The sequence below is a fragment of the Lygodium microphyllum genome, chromosome 14 (assembly GCF_053477565.2).
Source record: "Lygodium microphyllum isolate KBCC chromosome 14, Lygodium_microphyllum_v1.1.10, whole genome shotgun sequence".
Classification (NCBI taxonomy): Eukaryota; Viridiplantae; Streptophyta; class Polypodiopsida; order Schizaeales; family Lygodiaceae; genus Lygodium; species Lygodium microphyllum.
Window position 1 is genome coordinate 69,985,089 of NC_141148.1, and position 24,822 is coordinate 70,009,910.

Genomic DNA, 24,822 nt, shown 5'->3' on the forward strand with positions numbered 1-24,822 from the left:
AACGAGCCCACTAATAGGAGATGACCCTCAAATCTAGATAGGGGATCAAGTAAACCCAATTGGTAGGACCAACTGGTAGACACAACATAGAAGGCCAAATGCATCAAGGCAGCAATACCATTAGGAGCACGACACTACCCAATTTGATCAACCTCATCGACAATTTACTAGAATAGGAGACTGCAAACATGGCAGAGTCTAGTGTAAGCCGCAAATATGAGGAGCTTGACCTTGGGAGATTTCGTGGTTGAAATCTAGCGAATGGTGAACAAATATGACACGGAAACTAGGTTGGATCACCATGGCAGGCTGTTAGAAGACATCATAGTGGACCTCAAGGAGGAAAGAAAACTGGCGTGAAAGGACTTACAAAGCATAACAACATACAACCAACAACAACAGACTAGAAGATTGTGGCGGGACATTGAAATGTGAGAGGTCTAGCAGATGCTAGCCCTAGCGAATAAAAATCGAATAGGACCAAATGCAAAGAGGGAAAGAGCCCTAGATGCAAACTTAACATTGTGAACGAGCTTCTCATGAAGCGACTGATAGACAACACGTTGACAGAACAAAGCACGATAGCATTAGCAACATCGCTGCTTGCACGATTAGGAGTTACCCAAGGCTCCAAGAGCCAGCCGAGGATCCCCAAAGTTATATTTTGTTTCACCTCTTAAATGTTTGGTATCTTAGGGAGATTCTAATAGTGCATAGATGGTTAGAGTCCATGCTCACATGATAATAATAACCCTTAAGAGTTCAATGATAATATTAACTAAACAACTTTCTTAAATTTAAATATCACTTTTTTATGACGTTTAAAATATGTGCACACATGCGTGTGCATGGACACACACACACACATGGAACTTCCCTTTGCTTGGAACTTGATGGCACCATCTAATAATGTGGATTAGTTTTGCTACATTTAGCCTTCTGGTATGATATGTAGTCAATGGTTTTTAGGTGGAGAGAGAGAGAGAGAGAGAGAGAGAGAGAGAGAGAGAGAGAGAGGGATGGAGGGCCGCGGGAAACACCCTTGCTTAACAAAGTGCCTTGGCAACCCGGTTCTAGTGCGGAGCGCTAATTGCTTCCACCCGTCCAAAGCGCGGTTATTGGGCATGGGCTGCCAGCTCGTAGATAGACAGAATATTACCGCCTTTCGACCCCACCAAACCCAAAAAAAAAGAGCGGGACGTAACAGCAGCCTGGGAAAATAGAATTATCCAGTCGCTGCTGCAAGCTCTCGATCAGTCATGGCTGCCCGAGCTTACGCGTCAATATCATCATCATCATCGGGCATTCTCGCGGCCTGTGCTGCGACCGTCCATCTTCGTCAGCAAGGCCGCCCTACTCGTCTTCTCCTCCCTCGCGCGATGGCCAGCAGCAGTAACAAGATTGTGCACAAGACAGATGAAGAATGGCGTGCCATCCTCTCTCCCGAGCAATTCCGCATACTTCGAGAGAAGGGCACTGAGTGAGTTAGATTTCTCTCTCTTTCGCTCACACACACACACACGCACGCACGCACGCACACACACACGCACATTTTATCGGGCTTTCGGAAATGTCACGAGTCATAGCGAGGAAAAAGGAAAAAATCTTCAGAATTAAAAAAGTCGATCGTTTTAAAGAGATCTTAATACTCGTTATTTCAGGCTAATGACACCCCTGCCATTTCGAAGCAGGGGCACTATTAACAGGACTATCGAGTGCCTTTCTGTAATTCGTGCTCTAATCAGTGCCGTCTGTTGAATGAGTACCCTGATAGTGTGAAAGTAGACCTCCTAGGTTTTTGAACCATCCATTCAAGTAGATCTTCAAGCTCAAGTACAGTTCAGATGGTGCTTTGTACTCACCGTGCAGCTAAAGGCCATGTTTAATATGTCTAAAACTCTAGTAGAACAATAGTGGCATTGGTTTCTAACCGTCATTGGTCTGTACCTTCGACTTTTGGTGGATATAGTTCCAGATCTGGCTATATTGACTGAAAGGGAGTCTTTACTATGAAAGTGACATAAATTTGTTTTCTAGAGGGTAAAGCTCTTCATGAAAGCTGTTTGTTCTGCCATTTGTTTGCTGAGGTGCAATGCTTTTCTTGTAGATGGAAAAACAGGTATTCGAAGATAAGATTTAGTGTACAAGCTACAAGCTCTAGGGAGGTAGCCAAGTGTAAAACTTAAAATGCAGGGTATAGTGGAGCAGCGCACAGTAAGAAGAAACCACTATTTGATGACTAGCTGCCACCAAACAGTGAGCAGCAGTAGTATGTTCCAGGCAAGTAATGCATTTATCAAACACTTGCTGGATTGTTCAGGTCCGACCTGATATTTTATCAATGTTTGATTGATAGTCTAGTTTAGTCCTTTTGGTGAGATGTAGGTTGCTGCTGTGGCACACATAGAGGTAGTTCAATCTTCAGCTTTTTACTCAGTTTAGATTCAGCTCAGCAGGTGGGGCATCAGCCCTTTTTCCATTAACTAGTGTATACAAAAGCATACTTTAACCATGCTATTTTCAGTTTTTAGCCTAGAATTCAGCGTAGCTGAAAGCTCATACAATGTATGAGTATAGGGCAGCTCATCATATATTGGTGATAAATGTTCTTCTGTTAGAGTGCATCAAATGCAGTAGTGTATGGACAAGACTGAAAGACAATGAACGCGAGAAAAGAGACAAAAGAATGCAGAAATCTGCAGTCAATGAATGCTGAAACAAACAGGCTATCGAAGTATCTCCTCAAGCCGATCTCTCTCTCCACCACTTGAAGGCACAAGTGATGAAGGCAGGCTGCCAACTGGCAATAAATAGGAGGGAAAATGCCCACAAAATAATGAAGGTGGCCAGCAAACTGGCCGACTGGCACAAAAAGGTGCTGACTGTTGCAAGAAATATTCAGTTACCAGCCTTTTGCCTGCCACGTGGCACTGCCACTTGTCTAACTAATATCTGATCTGCCCGGTAAATGGTAACTACATCTGGTGACTATTGGAAACGCCCAAAACTAATAGGAAAAATGCGTAACTCTACTTACGAGAATTGATTGCACCAACATGAGGGAGCATCTTGAGAATGCTAGTCTAGGGGATGACTAGATCTCTAACACCCTCTCTCAGATCCTAGATGCAGCATAAGGCTTAGGGATTTGGAGTGTTGTTACAGAACAACTTGAGGAAGCAACTTTGTAAACAAATTTGCCAAATTATCCTTTTTCTTGCAATAAACCACATCAATCGTCTCATCCAAGATCTTCTCTTGAATGAAATGGTACTGTATCTCAATGTTCTTTGACCTAGCATGAAACACATGGTTCTACATCAAAGCAATGCAACTCTCATTGCCGCAACGAAGGGTCATAGGATTTGTTTGCGGGCATGCAAGCTCTTGTGGTAACCTTCGAAACCACATTGTCTCACATGTGGTAGAAGACGCTGCTCTATATTTTGCCTTAGTAGAAGAAAGTGCAATGGTGGGTTGCTTATTGCTACTCCACAAGCTAACCCTTGCACCCAAAGTAAAGTAATATCGTGTCGTTGATCTTCATTGGTCAACATCTCCAACCTCATCTGAATCCATCTAGCCTTGAAGAACCAAAGTTGAATCTATAGTACTTGTTGGGTTATGAATACCAAGATCGGGGGTTCCCCTCAGGAATGCCAAAACCCTCATAGTAGGTTTCCAATGAACCACCTTGGGTTCACTCACGAGTCTTTTAAGCAAACCTACTAGAAAGCACAAATCAATTTGAGTGTTAACAGGCCGTATCAATGACCCAATCAACTGTCTCTAGCAGGTAGCATCTAGTGCCGATGAATCTGCATGGGCCGTAGCCTTTCAATTTGGATCCATAGGAGTAGAAATGGCCTTGTAGCTCTCCATCTCAAATGTAGCCAAAGGCTCTTGTACATACCGCTGTAGGGAGATGAAAATCCCCCTTAAGAGTCTATCAAATCTCATGACCTAAAAAAGAAATGGAAAATGTCCAAATCCGTCATCTCGAACACCTCGTGTAATGTCTCCTTTGTTTGCTTTATCTTTTGGGCATGGTCACCTATCAAGATTAGATCATCCACATAAAAACGTACGTATGCCCTCTGGCTGAGGTGCGGACATACAACTGGGGTTCGGAAGAGGAATGTTGATATCCTAACTTTCCTTGGATAAATGAGTCTATCTTCTCATTCCAAGCATGTGGAGCCTGTTTGAGGCCGTAAAGGGCCTTCTTCAACTTGTACACTTGTCCATCGGATGATTAAAAGCCATGAGGCTGCTCAACATAGATCTCCTCCTTCAAATCAGCATTAAGGAAGGTAGATTTCACATCAACTTGATAAATTGGCCATCCACTATGGTTGGCTAAGGCAAGAATGGCCCTAATGGTAGCCATTTGAGTTGTAGATGCAAAGGTGTCATGGAAATCCACCCCTGGCTGCTTTGCAAAGCCCTTTGCAATGAGCCATGTCTTGTGCTTATCTAGAGCGCCATTAGTGTGGTATTCAGTCTTAAAGACCCCTTTAACACCAATCACCTTCCTATGAATGGGCCTAGGCATAAGATCCCAAGTGCCATTTCGATCAATACCAGCCAACTCCTGCTTCATAGCCTTCTTCCAATGTTATGATTGCAAAGCCTCCTTCACAAGGGTGGGCTTCCTATGTTCCATGGCAAGAGTCATCTAACAGTAGTTAGTACAAACAAGCTTGATGGAATGTGCCTAGTTCCTTCGAGAGTGCTGTGGGCCATCTTGCGGGTGCCACTCCTTAGGGACTCCCTCAATCTTTGAATCATGGAGTGTATTACGAGTCCAATGAGGTATACTTGCAATAAAATTGAAAGGAGTCATGTGGCAGAAAGCGCCACTATTCATAATCCACTCATGAGAATGAGGGGCCATCATCACCGCATCAGTGGTGGTTTGAGGATTATCCTTTGTCACCTCCAAATGGAGGAAGGCAATCCATGAAGGAGCAACCATCACTCCTCGGTCCTTTGTAGTCTTCTCTTTGGTATCCTTCTTGTCCTTGTTGGGGCAATCTTTCTTCCAGTGACTCGTCTTGCAACAAATGTGGTAAGTAGACTCCTTGGCTTTGTCCTGTTTGGACTTCTCATCCTTCTTGTTCTTCTTCTTTTGTTGGGAGGTTTGATAGGTTAAAGTTGAACGTTTTTACCTTCGAGTTGTTCCTCTTGGTGTCGGAATCAACTCCTTCCACTTAAGGGTCTTTGTTTGCCTTGAAGCAATCAAGGTGTAATAAAATGCATTGAATCGGGGCGGTAACTGAGAGAGAGGAGTTATTGCCATGTCCTTCAAGGTAATCAATTTCCCTGCATTCTAGACCTACATTTGCAATTGTCGAAGCTTATTAACATGGTCCCGCATAGAAGAAGACTCTTTAGGATTGAAAATCCTCATCTGAACCTCCTAAGAGACCTTCTTCATGACGGTTGTACATTTGATGTAACTCCCACCATATCTCTTGAGCCACGGTGTCGTGACGTTGTGCATCCACCATTGCGAACCTAAGGGTGGAGTTTTTTTCCACTAGGATTTTGATCTCATTAGTCAGCATCATTAGGAATATGTTTTCCGTTGTGTGTGTCTTTTTGTTTGCATTTTGCATGATGCCCGAGCACATGTAGATAGGCTAGTCACATTTTCTTCAGTGCATTTATAATTTTTGTGTGGATCATTGTTTGATTGGTTGCATAACATGGATTCGATTTCGCATGTCTTCTTCAAATCATAAATGATTAAGCATGAAGTTCTATTTCAAAGCATATTTTCTTGCTAGGACACATTGTACAACATTAAAGCATGTATGTCCTAAAGGCCATGAGGATTCACCATTTGATGAGAAAGCCTTGTGTTGCGCCGTATCAAATGCAAATGGGAAGTTTATTTTCAGCTCACTACCTTGTGGACAGTACAAGCTTGTGCCTTATTACAAGGGAGAAATTACAGTCTTTATGTCTCACCTTCTTCCATTGAAGTAGGTGAGATAGTACAAGCTTGTGCCTTATTACAAGGGAGAAATTATAGTCTTTATGTCTCACCTTCCATTGAAGTAGCTGTTGGGTCATGACAATGTTGTTATCATTGAGCCATTTCAAATAACTGGAATCTCTATTGGTAGCCGAGTTGTAAATAGTCAAGGCAATGGTATGGAGGGAGTGTAGATATTCGTAAACGATGCCCAAAAAGCCACAATTGATGTGAAAGGGTACTACAAACTTGACCAGGTCACATCAATTCACTACACAATCAAGGCTCAGAAGCCTCACTATAAATTTAGTACATTACATTGAGCAATTTCATGGTGCTCCTGAATATTGCTTGCTACCAAATATTGTTGTAACCCAGTATGACTTGTGTGGAACTATTGTAGTTGATAAGTCTACTCATCATGGAAAGTGCCAAGTAGCTTTAACACATGGATCGGCAAATGTGAAGGCACAAACGAAACCTGTGGATGAAAAAGGTGCTTTCTATTTTGAGATGCCTCTTGGGGAATATAGACTATCTCCAATAACTAGTTTGCAGAAGCATGCCTAGTGTTTGATGGACTACCAGTAAGAGATCATGTTTCATGGGCTGCAATAATTGTTGGATATATTGAACACGAACTGTTTGATTATTTTGAGCAAATGCTTCTTGAGGGTGTTTACTGTCATGGGGATGTGAAATTTTGAGATGCTTTAATCTTGCTAGTAACATTTGATTAAGTTATTAATCAAATGTGCAAGGTTGTTTAGCACATGTGATGCACATGACAGTTATTTCATGGGAACGGGCGAAGGACCTTGAGGATGCAGTGGGTACTAAAGGCAAAAGTTGTGTTAAGTTATACCAACTAGGTTTTGGTGGTCAGTTGGTGTCAGGTTGGACCCTAGGACAATTGTTTGGCCATTAAGTGTCAGTGGTGACACTAGGGACTAGTATTAATTAATTAATTAATGCTAGTCTAAGGGTCAACAGAGGTTGGGAACCACTCCAAGTTGTAAATGGCCTAGCCAATTTCATTACAGATGGGCATGTTTAATTTTGGGCAGGGGCTGAAATTAATTTTCAGAATTAATTAATTCTGAAAAATTAAATTAATGGCTGAAAATGCATTAGGAAGGCTGCCACTTGGCAAAACTTTCCCATGCAACTAGGGAGAAGGCTGTTGGAGGGTGGTGGAAGTGGAATTGCAGCCGTTTGGAGCTTGGTAGAGGGAGAGGAGGTGATGAGATTTGACTCTAGGAGGCGACGGCGAATGATCGCGCGCTGTGACAGGACAGGAGGTAGCAAGATTTCTCTTCTGCCTCAAGAGAGGCGTCGGTATAAGAGGAGGGCTCGTCAGCTAGCTGGTGTTTTATCCCCCTTTTGAAGCTGTTGGTGCCATCAGATTTGTCATCAGAGTTATGAATCAAAAGATACATTTCAGCTGAGTTTCTCTCTCTCTACAGCATTCTCTCATCTCCCCCAGTCTATGCTCAAGCATTCTCAGTAATTTTCAGCCATTGGTAGCAGAGTACAGTTAAATTTGGTGGACAGTAGAGAGTTTACTGCTGAAAACCCTAAATTACAGCAGTAATTAGGGTTTAGCAATCACCTTGGGACCCGTGCCATTAGTCAAAGGCATTGTACACTGAAATTAGCATCGGAAATTCGTGGAATTGTGAGGATTTCAGATGCCAGCCCATCTATTGTGAATTTGGGGCAGTGTTTGACCAGTTGGGGTTCCATTAGAGCAAGTCCTGGGTGAAAATCAAGGGGCAATTTGCTTGAATGCTTTGCTGATTATTGGAATAGCAAGGGGCTTTTGAATTAGGCAAGGAGATCGTGAAATCTCGGCTTGTAATTTATCCATCAACAATTGAAATTAAAGAAATACCGAAAGGGGTGCCAGTTTTGGGGCCAACAGGGTGTCCAATGCCCAAGTTTATGAAGGTAAGTGAGCATTTCAATTTATATTCATTTGCTAATTGCTGTAATTAAGTGCTTAATCAGGTTAAACCACCCTATCCGAGAAGGAAGGCTGGTTTCATTTACACAAATTCTCTCATATTTATTTGCAGCATGAAAGCTTGCATTAGTGTAGGAGCCATCGACACAGACCAATGGGTTCATGCTGAAACAATCAAAAGAGGGTTGGAAAGAGAACCCTCTATGAGCAGTGCATTGCTCAGAGTTAAGCTGATTTATAGTGGGGGAATAGATTTGAACATTCTACCAGAAGGTGCAGGAAAAGGTCAAGTCTTGGCTTATCTTCTGTGCAAGTTAAAAGCAGAGAAGAGGCTTCCAAAGGCCACTTTAGTATGTGGAGATTCAGGCAATGATGCAGAACTCTTCAGTGTTCCAGATGTTTATGGAGTGATGGTTGGAAATGCGCAAGAGGAACTCTTGCTCTGGTATACAGAGAATGCCAAAGGAAACCCCAAAATATATCATGCAAGCGAGAGATGAGCTGCTGGCATTATCCAAGCGATGCAGCACTTTGGTTTACAGCCAAATGAGTCACCTAGAGATAGCCATGAATTACTGCTCAAGAAAGAGAATCATGAAGAATTCTCCACGGTGGCACATCATATAGTCAAATTCCATTTTCTGTGCGAGAGATGACTGTGGGCAGAAGTGGAGCATTCAGATGCTGTTTTTCAACACTTAAAAAAAAGGCTCTAACTTGAATTAGGCTCCGTCTTGTACTTCAATACTACCTTGGGGAAAGGAAGTTGCTGCTTCTGAAGAACTAGAAGATTTGAAGTCTAGCTATGGTTCATACAAGGGCGCAGTATGCCAAATGTGGGTTGATCGCATCCGCATAAAGACAATAGCTGACGGAATATGGATGGTCAGATTTGACCATTGGAAATGAACGGCTAAAGAAGTAACGTGCCGAATGACAACAGCAGTTTTTGAGCTGGAGGATACAAAGAGTTTGATGAAGCAGAGCTCGAAGAGACCAAGCGGAGACGTAGAGAAGCAGAGGAGGATGATGGCGAGATGTACGATGAGTTTGGTAATCTGAAGAAAAAGTTTGCATTAAAGCAGGAGGATTTAAGCTCTGTTCCAGCTGCCACTGGCATTGGAAAAGCTGGCTGGGATAAGGAAGATCTTGTTGTCATGGATCGTGAAAAAAGTAAAGAAAGGGGCAAAGAGAACTATAGGGAGTTTGATAGTGAACACCGCAGGGCAGGGGACAGTCACAATGGCTATCAATCATTTCACGATAATGACTATAGTTCACATTATAAGGGGGTGCTTTTTGATCATGCTACATCAGCAGGTGCACGAACAGCCGCATGGCATGCGTCGTTGCTAGATAAGACGCAGGGCTTTGTCAAAGTGCAGGGGTGCGGAAGCGTAGGACTAAGAGAGAGAGAGAGCGCAAAGAGAAGAGAGAGAAAGAGACAGTGGAAGATGAAGATCTGCTGTATAAAGTGTGCTGTATACAAAGATATGTAGATATATACACGGGCGCAGTGCGCTGGACTGCGTGTCTCCACCTCAACGATGCAACCTGCTGTTCACCTCGAAGTCCGCTGTAGTCTGCATGATCTCCTATCTGAAATTTGCGAACAAAGACGGAATTTGCACGAGCCTCCAGCCTGTAATCTGCGTACAGAAGTGAATGGGCAGACTGCTGAAAACTCGGCTATAAATAGCTAGAATCTGGGCACCAAAATATGTAGGTTGGACTGCCACGTGGTAGTCTAACTGTGTATAGTCCGACTAGACTGCAGTCCGATTGGCTCTGATCGCTAACACCCCCCTCTCAGAGCTTGGGTGGGGCAGAAGCCTGAGGGATTTGGAATGGCTCCGAAGGAGAGCCTGGGGAAGCGCCTTCGTAAACAAATCTGCAAGATTGTCCTTCGTCTTGCAGTACTCCACAGTGATGGTCTCATTGATGAAGTGGTATTGGATTTCTATGTGCTTCGTCCGGGCATGGAAAACAAGATTTCAAGCCAAGGCAAGGCAACCCTCATTGTTGCATTGCAGCAAAGTAGGACGAGTCTGGGGGCAATCTAGCTCCTCCAACAATTTCGAAGCCACACAGTCTCACATGTGGTGGAAGACGCGGCTCAATACTCTGCCTCAGTAGACGAAAGGGCTACTGTGGGCTGCTTCTTGCTACTCCATGAGATAACACCTGCACCCAAGGTAAAAGAGTAACTTGTTGTAGACCGCCTGTGGTCCACATCATCGGCCCAATTCGAGTCGCTCCAACTTGCAAGTACAAGATCTGAACTACTTGTACCTGCTGAATAATGAATCCCTAAATTAGATGTCCCCCTCAAATACCGAAGTATCCTCTGGGCAGCTTGTCAGTGCACCGTCTGAGGTTCACTCATGAACCCCGCCAAGAGCCCAATAGCAAAACAAAGATCAACACGAGTGTTGAGGAGCCAAATCAATGATCCAATCAACTGACGATAGCGGGAAGCATCCGCCATGGGAGAAGCTGAATGGGAAGTGGCCTTCCAGTTCGGATCCATAGGAGTAGAAATGGTCCGACAATTCTCCATCGCAAAAGAAATCAAGAGCTCCTGTATATATCTCTGCGGAGAGATGAAGATCCCCCTCTGAGACTGATAAATCTCATGGCCCAAGAAGAAATGGAGTAGACCCAAGTCCGTCATTTCGAACGTCCGATGTAAAGCTGCCTTCGTCTCTTGGACCTTCTGTGCATGATCACTTGTGACAATCAAATCATCAACATACAATACAAAAGGGACACAACCAACCTCGGAAGTGTGTACATAAAGCTGCGGATCGGCCTTGGAACGCCGATATCCCAACTGTGACTGAAGGAACGAATCAATCTTCTCGTTCCATGCACGCGGAGCTTGCTTGAGGCCATACAAGGCCTTCTTCAACCTGTAGACTTGCCCATCTGAAGATCCAAAGCTAGGAGGCTGTTCTACATAGATCTCCTTCTTCAAATCACCATTGAGGAAGGCCGACTTCACATCCAACTGGTAGACAAGCCATCTCCTATGGCCAGCCAAGGCAAGAACAGCTTGAATAGTCGCCATACGAGCAGTGGGGGCAAAAGTATCATGACAATTAATCCTTGGGCGCTGTGCAAAACCTTTAGCAACAAGGCGAGCCTTATGCTTGTCCAAAGAACCATCGCTAAGGTACTTGGTCTTGAAGACCCATTTGACGCCAATCACCTTCTTATTTGGGAGGCGAGGCACGAGTGACCAAGTGCCATTTCTCTCTATAGCCTCCAACTCGGCTTCCATAGCTTTCTTCCATGGTGCGGACTGTAAAGCCTCCTTCACGGAAGTGGGCTCTCGATCCTGTATAACACGGGTCATCAAACAATAGTTAGAGCAAACAAGCTCCGTAGAATGTGCCTGGTGTCTCTGTGACCGCCGCGGACCATCTTGCGGTCCCTACTCCTCAGGGACCCCCTCGATCTCTGAATCATGGAATGTGTCACGGGCCCAATGAGGAGGAGGCCGGCGTCTCTCTCCATCAGCGGAAGATTCTGGGATATCCATCAGTGGTAACTCCTCGGGGGTGACCGGTGGAATAGTAGACTGTGTATCAGAAACAAAATCAGAATCAAAAGGCGCGGGCTCCAAAGGAATTGTCGCGGGAGCCCAACTCTCCCTTGGATCTCCAAGAACGGGATGCTTCTCACCCACTACTATGGCCGGAACCTCCACGAACCGCACATCTCGACTGGTGTACACATCCCGCTTGAGGGGATCATACAAACGATAGCCTTGGGATTGAGAGCTGTAGCCAACAAACACTTGTCTTCGGAAAGCTGCTTCAAATTTATCACGATGGGCCTTGGGAATGTGAACATAGGCATCACACCCAAAAACCCTAAAATAAGAAACATCGGGCTTAGTCCCAAAGTAAGCCTCAAAAGGTGTCATTTCATTAACGGCCGAAGTGGGGGATCTGTTAAGGATGTGGACTGCAGTAGCCACAGCCTCGGCCCACTGAAATTGAGGTGTCTGTCGATGCTCCATCATGGTGTGCGCCATCTCGATCACACTTCAGTTCTTCCGTTCAAGAATGCCATTTTCTTGAGGAGTGTTGGTATTAGCAAACTCCTGGTGAATACCTTTATCTGCACAAAAATGAGCAAACTCATTAGAAACAAATTCACCATCCTTGTCGGATCGCAAGTTCTTCAATCTCCGGCTTGATCGGTTCTCCTCAAAGAGAATCCAATCCTTGAAGTGGGAGAAAGCTTCTGACTTCAATGCCAAGAAATAGGCCCATGTCATCCTGCTGTAGTCATCTACGATCAACATGAAGTACGAGCTTCCTCTCAAGGACTCGTTCCTCATAGGGCCACAAAGATCCGTAGATACAAGCTCCATCGGTGAAGTAGACCGCCGCGAAGCTTTGTCGGGAATCGCATCCCTATGCTGTTTCCCACGAATGCAGGAGAGGCATGGCTGTTGGCTCACCAATATGTCTGGTAACCCTCGAACAAGCTGTCCATGGACGTGACGCCCTCCGACGATAATCATAGTTGAGGTGACCAAATCGAGCATGCCATAGCTCTGACTGTGTCTGAGAGGTAAGAAGAAGAGTAGAGAGGGCGGTAGAAGACTTCAATTTGTAGATGCCGTTCTCCTTATATCCTGATGAGAGAACCTTCCGTGACCCACGATCAAGGACTCGCACCGAATCACTGTCAAACTCCACCATAAGTCCAAGGGAACAAAACTTATGGACTGACAATAGATGATACCCTAAACCTGGTATATGCAAAACCTCGGAGGTATGGGTACCACCACGTCCGTCTGGAATAAGTTGCATCTCACCCCGTCCTGCAATAGACACCGAAGAGCTATCTCCAATGAGAATTTGCCCATGCGAAGGGCGCAACTGGGCAACACCATCTGATGAAGGAGTCATGTGCCAGGAGGCGCCACTGTCTACGATCCACTCTCGAGCCTGGGGAACTGTCATCGCAGCATCAGAAGCATTCGGTGTAGAGTTCTCAATGACAGCTAGATGAAGAAACACAGCTGATGAGGGTGCAGCCACCGCTCCAAAATCCTTCGTATCCTTCTTGTTGGTGTCCTTTTTGTCTTTGTCAGGGCAATCCTTCTTCCAATGGCCAGTCTTTCCATAAATATGGCATGTGGATTCTTTGTTCTTGTCCTTCTTTGACTTGTTGTCCTCCTTCTTCTTTTGGTCCTTCCCCTTCTTCTGAGAGGCTTGACCTGTCAAGGCTTCCGATTTGGAAGCATGCTATCCCTTCAATTGTTCCTCTTGGTCCAAGACCATAGGAACCAGCTCTTCCCATCGAAGAGTAGACTCACGCCCCAAAGCAATAAGGGCGGAGTAGAAAGCACCGAATCGTGGCGGCAACTGGGACAAAAGTGTGATCACCATGTCTTCGGAGGAAATCGGCTTCCCCGCATTCTGAACCGGCATCTGAAGCTGTCTAAGCTTGTTAATGTGCTCCCGCAACGAAGAAGACTTGTTCACGAACAAGCTCCGCATCTGCACCTCCAAAGAAACCCGCTTCATAAGGGTCATCCGGTTATACATCTGATCAAGCTCCAGCCATATCTCCCGAGCCATCGTCAAGTGCTCGATGTGAGCTATCACGGCTGTAGTACAAGACAGAAAAAGAAAGGAACGAATCCTGGCATTTAGTTTGTCCCAGTGAGACTGTGCCTTGGCCAACTCCGCACGAGCATCGAAAGAGAGTTTGGACTCATCTCTCACTAAGGGCCGGTCGATCTCCTCCTGTACAAGCTCTGCCAAATCGTAGGACTCAAGGATGGCCAACATCATCACGCGTCAAATGCGGTAATTGTCGCCATCGAGCTTCTGATCTGTGGGAAGAGCCGCTAAGTTAGGCACCTTCTGTTCCATGATCGTCTAGAACTCCAAGTCAATCTTTGTAGACATCTTCACCTATAATGCCTTTACAAACGCAAAAGCAACCCCCTCTAGCTATGAAAACGCAGCCTGCTAGGGCTCTTCCGCGTCCCGAAACTTCACCCGCCGGAGGCGATGAAAAAGCAAAACCTGCACTTGAAAGCTGAAAACTCAAACTTCCTCCGCGTCAAACAGCAGTAAACAACAGCAAATCCACCACCTGGACTCCTTTCCCGCGCGCCCACGCTCGCTTCAGCCTTGTTCCGAGGCGCAGTCCTCCTGCTTGCCCTCAAACGCTGAAAACGCAACCTTGTGTCGCGATGAAAACTCCTCTTCAGGTTGGTTTTTCACTCAGTCAGCCCTTCTACACTGCTCTGATACCATGTCAGAGTGCAGCGGTGCGGAAGCGTAGGACTGAGAGAGAGAGAACGCAGAGAGAAGAGAGAGAAAGAGACAGTGGAAGATGAAGATCTACTGTATAAAGTGTACTGTATATAAAGATATGCAGATATATACACGGGTGCAGTGCGCTGGACTGCGTGTCTCCACCTCGACGATGCAACCTGCTGTTCACCTCGAAGTCCGCTGTAGTTTGTACGATCTCCTGTCTAAAATCTGCGAACAGAGACGGAATCTGCACGAGCCTCCAGCCTGTAATCTGCGTATAGAAGTGAGTGGGCAGACTGCTGAAAACTCGGCTATAAATAGCCAGAATCTGAGCGCCAAAATATGCAGGTCAGACTGCCATGTGGCAATCCGACTGTACAGTCTGACTGGACTGTACTGCAGTCCGACTGGACCACAGTTCGACTGTACAGTCCGACTGGTTCTGATCGCTAACAGGCTTCACTGCAGCAAGGTAGCACTGAAGGTGGTGGGATTGTTTTGTGGAGGGGTTGGTTCACCCAATAACTTGTGAACCTCACTTGATAGATCTTGAAGTTGAATAACACGAATAGAATTTAAAACTGGCTCTGATGACGCGTTGAACTACGCAGAGAAGAAGGCTGCCATGCTAGATGCCATCGAGGTTGGATCCATTTTGATACAGCAGCTTCTTACAATAGTGAGGGCTTCCTTGGAGAAGCCTTGGCGGACACCATGGCGTACGGCATCGTAATGAAGGAGGATCTCTTCATCACTTCAAAGCTTCAATCCATCGACAACCACCTTGAGGCCGGGTTGCCCGCCCTCGAGAAAAGCCTCAAGTCCGTTTATTCTCCTTCCAACTGATGCTTGTTTAATCATTTGATTGGCACAAGTATGTTCATTCTGCCATTCCAAGGCATCTCATGGCTCAAATTAAACAGTTGTGCCCGCATATAAGAATTCAAGCTTCGTTGCATTATCAGAGAACGATGGTTTCTGCATTGGAAATCGTCAGACCTTTGAAATTTCTCAAATTATTGTAGCTCCATTATCAGTTAGCATGTCAAATGGCAATTCGGAAAAAGGATATTGAGAGCCGGGAGGAATCATAGGTGGCGAAAAGCTTAATGATTAAGCTTTTGACGAAACGAAGAGATTTAAGAAAAGCTAAAAGCTTTAAAGGCTTTTAAGCTTTTTTCGTGGGAAGAGAAAAGCTAAGGCTTAAAACACCTTAGTTTTATTTGAATAGCCAAAAAGCACAACGTTAGAGAAAGAGGAGAAAAACTATAAAAGGGAGGAAGGGCCATCAATGCAAGGGGGAGGCTTGAGGTAGAGCTTTGTGTCCCTTGCCCTCTTCAAAGATCTTGCAACAAGTTTTAGGAGAGAGGCCCTTAAGTTCGAGCTTTAAGCTCCTCGCCTCTTCGAAGCTTTGCCATCAAATTTGAGAAAGAGGCTTGAGGTTGAGCTTGATGCTCCTCGCCTACTTTGAAGATCGTCATCAAGTTCTATGGAGTGGCTTTTGAGTCGAGCTATGAGCTCCTTGCTCTCTTCAAAGTTCTTGTCAACAAATTCTATGAGAGTGGCTTGAGTTCGATCTTTGAGCTCCTCGCCTTCCTTGAAGATCTTTCCATAAATCCTGACATTCCATCTTCTTCTCTTCTCTCTCAGTTCGAGATTTCGACCGTGTCTTGCAATTGGCGAGTGATCTTTTGCTTGCTTGAAAGAGACAAGACGAATTTCATATCCGAGAGTCTTTTGATCTTGTATCTTATCTATATCTTTAATCAAAGAATTTGTTTTCTCATTCTTCTTGAATCTAAAATTCTTCTGGATAATTATTTTACGTTGAGTACTCCCATTGCAAAGCATCCCTTTAGTGAGCGACTTTCATGAGCCCCCGTGCAAATTCCGTGCAACAACGGTCAAGGGCTCGATGTGAGTAATGATGGCTAGAGTGCAAGAGAGAAAGAGGAAATAATGGATGCAGGCGGGCATTCAATGTGTCCCAATGGGCATGTATCTTCATCAACTTGGCTTTCTCAGCTACAGAAAGCTTTGAGGCATCGCGGGCTGTAGGACGGTCTATAGCCTCGATCATGAGCTCCACCACATCATCAGGCTCTAGTATGACAAGCATCGTTACAGGCCAAATGTGATGATTCTCTCCATCAAGCTTTTAATTTTAAGAAAGAGCTAGCAACATAGGGACCTTACGGTCAATAATAACGTGAAACTTTGCATCAAGTTTGGTCAATACTGTAAATGGAATGACCTGCACAAAAACAAGGGGAATCCCCTTTGACTCTATGCACAGTGTCGTTGCTTGCTAGGGCTTCCTTTGCTTGTCCTCAAAGAGTTTTACCCATGTTGGAGGTGATGAAAACTCAAAATCTGCTCCAAAAGGTTGAAAACGCAGCCTTTTCTCCTTTACCACCAGCAAAAACCTGCAAAAAAACAGCTACTTTGCTCCTTCTCCATGCTTTATCCGTTTGTCTCAGCCTTAGAATGTTGAAAACACAAACTTTCGTTGCGAAGAATCCTCTCGATCAGGTCTGCCCATGATCAATGAGCCCGTCTACACTGCTTTGATACGATGTCAGAGTGCAGCAAATGTGGAAGTGTATGGACAATATTTAAAAATGAATACAAGAGAAGAGGGGGAGAGAAAAGAGACAGAAGAACGTAGAAATCTACAGTCAATGAATGCTGAAATAAAGAAGGAAAATATACAAAATATGTCCTTGAGCTGATGTCTCTCTCTACCATCTAAAGACACAAGTGATGAAGGCAGGCTGCCAACTGACAATTAATAGGAGGAAAAAGGCCAATAAAATAATGAAGATGGCTAGCAAACTGACCGACTAGCACAAAAAATTGCAGACTGCTGCAAGAAATAGTTAGGGATGAGCTGACTGCCTACCACGCGGCACTGCCGCTTGACTAACTTATGTTTGATTTGGTGTGTAAATGGTGAAATGCCCAAAACTGATAGGGAAAATGTGTAACTCTACCCGAGAGCAACAATTGCACCAATCGTAGCCTGAGAATGCTAGTGCAGGGAATGACTAAATCTCTAACATCTTTAGCTTCAAGCAATCCATGTAAGTTGCACCAATTGTAGCCTGAGAATGCTAGTGCAAGGAATGACTAAATCTTTAACATCTTTAGCTTCAAGCAAGCCATGTAAGTTGCAAATATATTGTTTTGCATCTTATGCAAGCTTTCAAACCTCTGGAAACATAATGTACTATACGTTGAAAATGCAACAAAATCTGTAGGAAAAAAACTTGAACTTACTATATGAGGCAAGAGCCTTTTCCATCTTGCACCATTATAGTCTCACTTTACAATGGTACTTGCTGAAAACCCATTGTCTCACGAGAATCCTTGAATGCTTTAACATTAAAAGGCAAAGGATAGTCTCTCAGACTCTCTTGAGACTATTACAATTTCTTGAATGATTGGCATAAATAGTAAGAAATTGCATAGCCGGCTTTGCATCGTGGCTTCTAATTCTAGAATATGTTGAACCATTATCCAAAACTTTAGTTTTCATGTGAACTGCTGTATTGTATGATTGCCCAAGGATCACGCATACAAGTCCTCAGGTGCATTCAGCCTACATCCTCCATTTATGCTCCATATCAACTAGCCATCTGCCATTTTCATAAAGACTCCATAATATAAATTTCAAATACATGATCAATCAAGGCAATATAAGGCACCTCAAGATCTACTTTTACTAGGGTCTTAGTGGCCCAGTGATTCCGCATATGGTGGCTTCTAGGTATAACACCTACAGCCTCATCTTCATTAAAATGCACTTGACATACTCTTGAGGTATGGCTACAAACCACTACATTTTCAGCATCAACAACTGTATTTTAGGATCAACAATTGCATTTATGGCATTAGCATTTGTATTCTGAGCATCTTCATTATCTTCTTACATTGCTTGCAAACTTGGTTCTTTTTCTCCTTGAATAATAGAATGTGTTGGATCACCAACAAATTGCTACTTTCTCTTTATAATATCAATAATCACCTCATGAAATTCCTGATTGGCAAGGAAGAATTGCACCTAAGGCGAATTCCATTTTACTATTCAAAATACGCTCTTTCAAAATCTTCTTCCAATTAATAGCTGTCTCCATATCAGAATACGCTCTTCCAATATCTTCTTCCAAAGCCACATTTTTATTCAAAGCATCTTTATATGTTTAACAATTTGTAGTTCATGCTATGTATTGTCGCAACAAATACATATGTACACAAATCCGGCCAAGTCTGAAACTTCAGTTTTGTAGTAGATTGTTATTTTTTTTCCAATTTTGCAAATTTCAGCTTTGAGTCTCGCATGCCTTTCACCAACTCATCCATTACATCATCCTTCACGTGAGTCACAGTAGTGACTGGCTGTTTATGTATTTGCTCAGTTGCCTTATTAGGTGAAGGAACACCACCAACATGCGTCTTTGCTCTTCTCCTTTGTCGCTTCATCTCATAGATACAACATCTTTTACATCTTTCGAGTGTGACTTCAATCTTGGCTTTGTGGTTTCATCTTCCAAAAGTAGCTCAAGGCTTGGTTGCAATGCAGAGGCCGCCTTGAAATCCTCCCATTTGGTTCCTTGAATTGTATAAATTTCATTTATGTGTAGCTTGAGTTTATGAGCCGTAACTCACACAAAATAGCAACCCATTTGGTTCGCTGGAGATCCAACTAAATTCAATGTTTTTTCGTAGATTTTCAAATACTTTGATACATTCCTGCCATCAAACAATTTTACTCCATTTTCTATAGCTTGCAATGCTTTTGTGACAATTTATTCAAGCATAGCAGCTTATTGTTGTTGTTATTGCTATTGATGTACTTGGTTGTTGCTACTATTGTTGTTGCTGGTGCAGTTACAACTGTTGTTGCTAATGTTGTTATTGTTGCAAATACATATTGAAGATGTGAAGCAATTGCCGTATGTCATTCGATTGCATTGCATTATTCTCCTTATTGCAAAACTCTTCCTTTGGCCTTTCACGTTGGTTCACCAAAGATGTCAAGAGACTTGGCACTTGAAACCAGCCTTCCTTCTCCTATAGGGTGGTAATGCCTGATTAAGCACTTAATTATAGTTATCAATGAATAATCACAAATTGAAATGCACACTTTACCTTAAAATTCTTGGACAGTAGACACCTTGTTGGCCCCAAAACTGCCGCTCGTTTCAGTATTTCTTTAACTTTATTGACTAGTGGATTGGGTACAAGCTGAAATTTCACAATCTCCTTGGCTGATCCAAAAGCCCCTTGCTGTAGATGCAATCTACACACAAAATGGGCCACAATTGCCCGCGAGGATTTGCTCTAATTGGACCCCAACTAGCCAAATGCTGCCCCAAATTCGCAATGGATGGGTTGGCATCTCAATTCCTTGATAATTCCAGAGATTTTAGATGCTGAATTCAATGTACAATGCCTTCTACTGATGGCATGGGTCTCGGGGTGGCTGCTTAACCCTAATTTTTGCAGAAATGTGGAGTTCATAGCAGAATTCCCTTTGCTATCTTTAAATCTGGCTGAGATCTACTTCAAATGGCTGAGATATTCTGAGAATTGATCGAAGGAGGTGAGAGAATGCCACAGAGAGAGAGAGAGAGAGAGAGAGAGAGAGAGAGAGAGAGAGAGAGAGAGAGAATTCAGAGATTTCTCATGAAAAAGCCCTCAATCTGCTTGCTGCTTGTTTCAACCAACAAGAAAAGGAGTAGTTTGTAGCTTGGGAGCACTAGAATTGCTGTCGCCACAGCCAGCTAATGATGTTGCCATCCCCTGATGGACCTTCTCCTATTGTGGCTTGCCTGTTGATGGATCTAGATGGTTGTCACCTGCTGTTTTCTGCTCGGAAAATGGACCAGCAACCTTTTCTCTCTCCTCCTCTAGCTGAAAACTGATCTGAATGGCTGAGACCAAGCCCCAAAAACGTTGACTTAATTTGCTTGGGCTTTTTTGCGAAGTGGTAGCCTTCTAAATCTAATTTTCAGCATTATCCAGCCATTAAATTGATTTTCAGAATTACATAATTCGGAAAATTAATTTTGGCCCTTTTGACCTTGCCCAAATTTAAATGTGCCCATCCATAATTACATTGGCTAGGCCATTTATAACATGGAGTAGCCATCAACCTTTGTTGACCCTTAGATTGACATTAATTAATTAATTAATTAATGCTAGTCCCTTATGTCACCACTAACACTAATTGATCAAACAATTGTCATAGGGTCAAAATTGACATCTATTGACTACCAAAGCCCAGTTGGCATAACTTATCACAACTTTTATCTTTGACACCCATTGCATCCTCGAGGTCCTTGGCTCGTTACCATGAAATAGTTGCCATATGCATCACATGTGCTAAACAACCTTGCACATTTGATTAGTGACTTAAGCAAATGTTATTAGCAAGGTTAAAGCATCTCAAAATTTCACGTCCCTGTGACAAACCTCTCCCATTGAAATCCTTGGAATCGTCCTTGATTGCATTGCATCGTGCCAAAGGAAAAGCATATTGCATTGGAATTTCAATAAGATATCACAACCACAATATTGGCCACTGTTGTGTAACCAAGCCATATGCCCAAATCTTGCTGAGAATTTCCAGCCACTATAAATATCAGATAACATTGAGAAACTATCCAAAACTGTTGCTAGAAACCCATTGAATGCATCCATAACTCTTCTCTCAAGTGTCTTGACTATCAACCATAGAAAATCATTAATTCAGCGTAAAACATGGTTGTAACTGTTAGTGGCATTCATTAACATGCTGCTGTCCATGGAATGTGCTATAAACCATTGAAAATGTTGGGATAAAGGCTCGGTTTTAACACCCCTCCCCCCCCCCCCCCCCCCCCCCCTGCCATATATAGTACATACACATTGTACATGTGAATGCACCCTTTACGTGTGCCCTAAGTATAAATACATTTTATTCTTTGTGTACCAACAAATTGTTGGTACACTCTAATCGACTCGTACTTTCACTCTGCTTACACTCTCTTCAGCCGTCACACTCTCACGCTCACTCTTGCTTGATTTCCATCTCTCAGCTGTGCCCCTATTAGTCCAACAACTGGTATCAGAGCATCAGGTCCTACACGCTTCCCAAGATCAGACCCAGCTAACGACATGGACTGCTTGACAAGTCTAGTCTGACTTGACGGGATCAGCTGAGAAGAGCTAGGCGCAACTGTCAGGTCGACGTGAAGGACCAGGGTGGACTAGGATCAGGCAAGGTGTTCAGTGTGTGGCGACTAGCAGGCAGTAGTCGCAATGTGGAGCAGGTAGCGCTAGCAGGCACGCTGCAGGGAGTTGCGACGACCTGCAGGGCGCACACGGGCACGGTGGTAGGGATAGCGCGGGCTGAAGCGTGCTGGGCGACAGGCGGGCATGATGATTCGTGCAGGCGGACGACGACTTCATCGTGACGGATAGACGCGCGATGGTCAACGGTCAATGACCTCCTGTCAATCTCCCAAAAGTTAAAAGTTTCTTTTAATTTTTCAATTATACGCCAGAAGCACAAATTAGAGATCTGTGAGGATTTGAGCCAGAAATTTGGGGCTCTTCCCAGATTTGACATAGCTCATGCTTGTCAGTGACTATCGAGTGAAAGATTGCAGACATTGCGAGTGGTGATCCAAATTAATTTGGGGATTTTGCCAAATTAGTCAAAATTTTGCCCCTTTGAGCCAAATTTCTTGACATTGGACCCCAGAAACTTGGGGGTTTTCATGTATTGGCAAAGCTTTACTCAGCCGGGTTAGATTGATTGACATTTATGCAATTTTGGACTTGAAATTTTGGGGATTTGTGCAGAATTTGGTAATTTTCTGCATCTTTTACCCATTTGTTGACTAGTTAATGCACAAACAGCAGAAATACTACTCCCTTGATCCAATCAACCACTTGCCTTATCCTCAGACCCTACTGCCTTCTTTTCTACATTCTCTGTTTCGCCTTTTGGTCTTTGACAATCCACTGAATCCAGTTTTGCATCTACATCTACAACCAGCTCTACCGCCCTCTTAGCACACTCCTTTCCGCGCTCTTGATCATCTTCAACCTGCTTGTCCAAAGCCTCCAATGATAGACTGGTCCTTTGCATCATCCCTTCCTTCCTCGCTGCTTCCACCTACATTTCCAATTGTGCAATTCTTGCCTTTAACCCAGCATTTTCCGCCATCCTACTGTAATCATCCACAATGAGCATGAAATACAAGCTCCCTCTAAGAGGCTTTGTCCTCATTGGTCCACAAAAATCAGTAGAAACAAGCTCCAAGGGTGCTGAAGATTGCCTCGAAGCCTTGCTGGGAACAGCATCACGAGTTTGCTTCCCACAGATGCAGGATACACAAGGCTGTTGGCTCACCACAATATCCGGTAAATCTTGAACAAGCTGTCCCTGAGACGCCTTCCGAAGGTAATCATAATTGAGGTGGCCAAACCGGGCATGCCAAAGCTCGGACTGAGTTTGTGAGGTAAGAAGAAGAGAAGTCAAGACAGAAGAATACTGCAACTTGTAGACTCCATTTTCCTCATAACTTGAAGAAAGAACCTGTCTCGATCCTCGATCAAGAATTAGAAAGGAATCCACATCAAATTCGACCAAAAGGCCGAGGGCACATATTTTGTGCATCGAAAAAAGATGATATGCCAAAGCTGGCACATAAGGTACCTCGGATGTATGGGCACCACCACGTCCATCTGGAATAAGATGCATGTTACCCCGTTCTTGAATAGGAATAGAGGAGCTGTCATCAATGAGAAACTGGCCATGCGAAGGCCGCATATGAGCAACACCTCTGCTGAAGAAGGAGTCTTGTACCGGGAGGCACCATTGTCAACAATCCACTCCCGAGTGTATGGAGCTGTCAACGCAGTATTAGAAGCCATCATGGGCGAATCCTCAACCACCTCCAAATGGAGGAATACAACTGATCAGGGAGTAGCCACCACTCTGGAATCCTTTTGAAGATTTCTTCTTCTCCTTCTCGGGGCAATCCTTCTTCCAGTGATTTGTTTTGCCACAAATGTGATAAGTAGACTCCTTGCCTTTGTCCTTCTTAGATTTGTCCTCCTTTTTCTTTCGGCCCTTCCCCTTCTTCTGAGAGGTTTGACCAACCAAGGCCTCATATTTCGAAGCATTGGTTTCAATTGCTCCTCTTAGTCCAAGACCATAAGAACCAACTCTTCCCATTGAAGAGTCTTAGACCGCCTTGAAGTAATCAAGGTGGAATAAAAACCACTGAAGCGTGGCGGTAATTGTGAAAGGAGAGTTATCGCCATGCCATTAGAAGTGATCATCTTCCTTGCATTTTGAATCTACATTTGAATCTGCCTCAACTTGTTGATATGCCCCTGCATGGAAGATGACTTATTGACACTCATGGTTCGCATTTGCACTTCCAAAGAAACTTGCTTCATGACAGTCATCCGATTGTACATATGATCCAACTCCAGCCATATCTCGTGAGCCATCATCAAATGCTCAATATAAGAAATGACAGTTGTAGTACATGAGAGAGAGAAAAATGAGTGAATGCGAGCATTGAGTTTATCCCAATGTGCTTGAGCATGGTTCGCATTTGCACTTCCAAAGAAACTTGCTTCATGACAGTCATCCGATTGTACATATGATCCAACTCCAGCCATATCTCGTGAGCCATCATCAAATGCTCAATATGAGAAATGACAGTTGTAGTACATGAGAGAGAGAAAAATGAGTGAATGCGAGCATTGAGTTTATCCCAATGTGTTTGAGCCTTTGCCAACTCCACTTGATCATTGGAAGAGAGTCTGGACTTGTCTTACGAAGAAGGACGATGGATTGTCTCCGTAAAAAGCTCTGCCAAATTATAGGACTCTAGAATGGCAAGCATCATGACCTGCCAGGTGCGGTAGTTCTCGCCGTCGAGCTTTTGATTTGATGGAAGAGCCAGTAGAACGGGCCCATGATTGCCTGAAACTTTGTCTCGGTCTCGGAAGACATCTTTACCTACAATGCTTGCACAAAACACAAAAACAGCCCCCTCTGACTGTGAAAATACAGCTTGCTAGGACTATGGTTTGCTCATCTTGCTCCTTCACTCATCGGAGACGATGAAAATGTAAAATGGCCAAAAACTCAGCCTTCCTCCTCTTGGAACAGCAACAATCAGGAGCAACTTCACCAACTTTGTTTCTTTCCCGCACGTCCACGCTTGCTTCAGCCTTGTTCTGATGCGTATTCCTCCTGCTCGCTCTCAAACATTGGAAACACAACCTTGTGTTGCACTAAAATCTCCTCTTCAGATGGGTTATTCACTCAGTCAGTCTATCTTCATTGCTCTGATACCATGTCAAAGTGCAGCGATGCGGAAGCATGGGACCAAGATTGAGAGGGTAGAGTGAACACAAAGAGGAGAGAGAGAGAAAGAGGCAAAAGAACAAGAAGATATGTTGTATAAAGTATGTTGAATACAAAGGAATGCAGATATGTACACGGGCATAGTCCGTATGTTTGTGTATCTTGACCTCGACAATGTCTCCTTGTTGACAGAGCACAA

The 24,822-nt window shown here is 43.9% G+C and overlaps 1 protein-coding gene and 1 pseudogene across 1 annotated transcript in view; both read left to right on the plus strand.

The window, feature by feature from the left end:
- The first annotated feature begins 1,168 nt into the window (after window positions 1–1,168).
- LOC148025713 (peptide methionine sulfoxide reductase B5-like) overlaps window positions 1,169–24,822 on the plus strand; it is a 33,995-nt gene continuing 10,341 nt past the window's right edge. Inside the window, exon 1 of the mRNA XM_087692932.1 lies at window positions 1,169–1,480. Coding sequence (XP_087549058.1) covers window positions 1,260–1,480 — 221 coding nt within the window. The 5' untranslated portion in view covers window positions 1,169–1,259. The remainder of the gene's footprint in view (window positions 1,481–24,822) is intronic.
- Window positions 8,063–14,975, plus strand: LOC148025714 (putative sucrose-phosphatase 2; annotated as a pseudogene).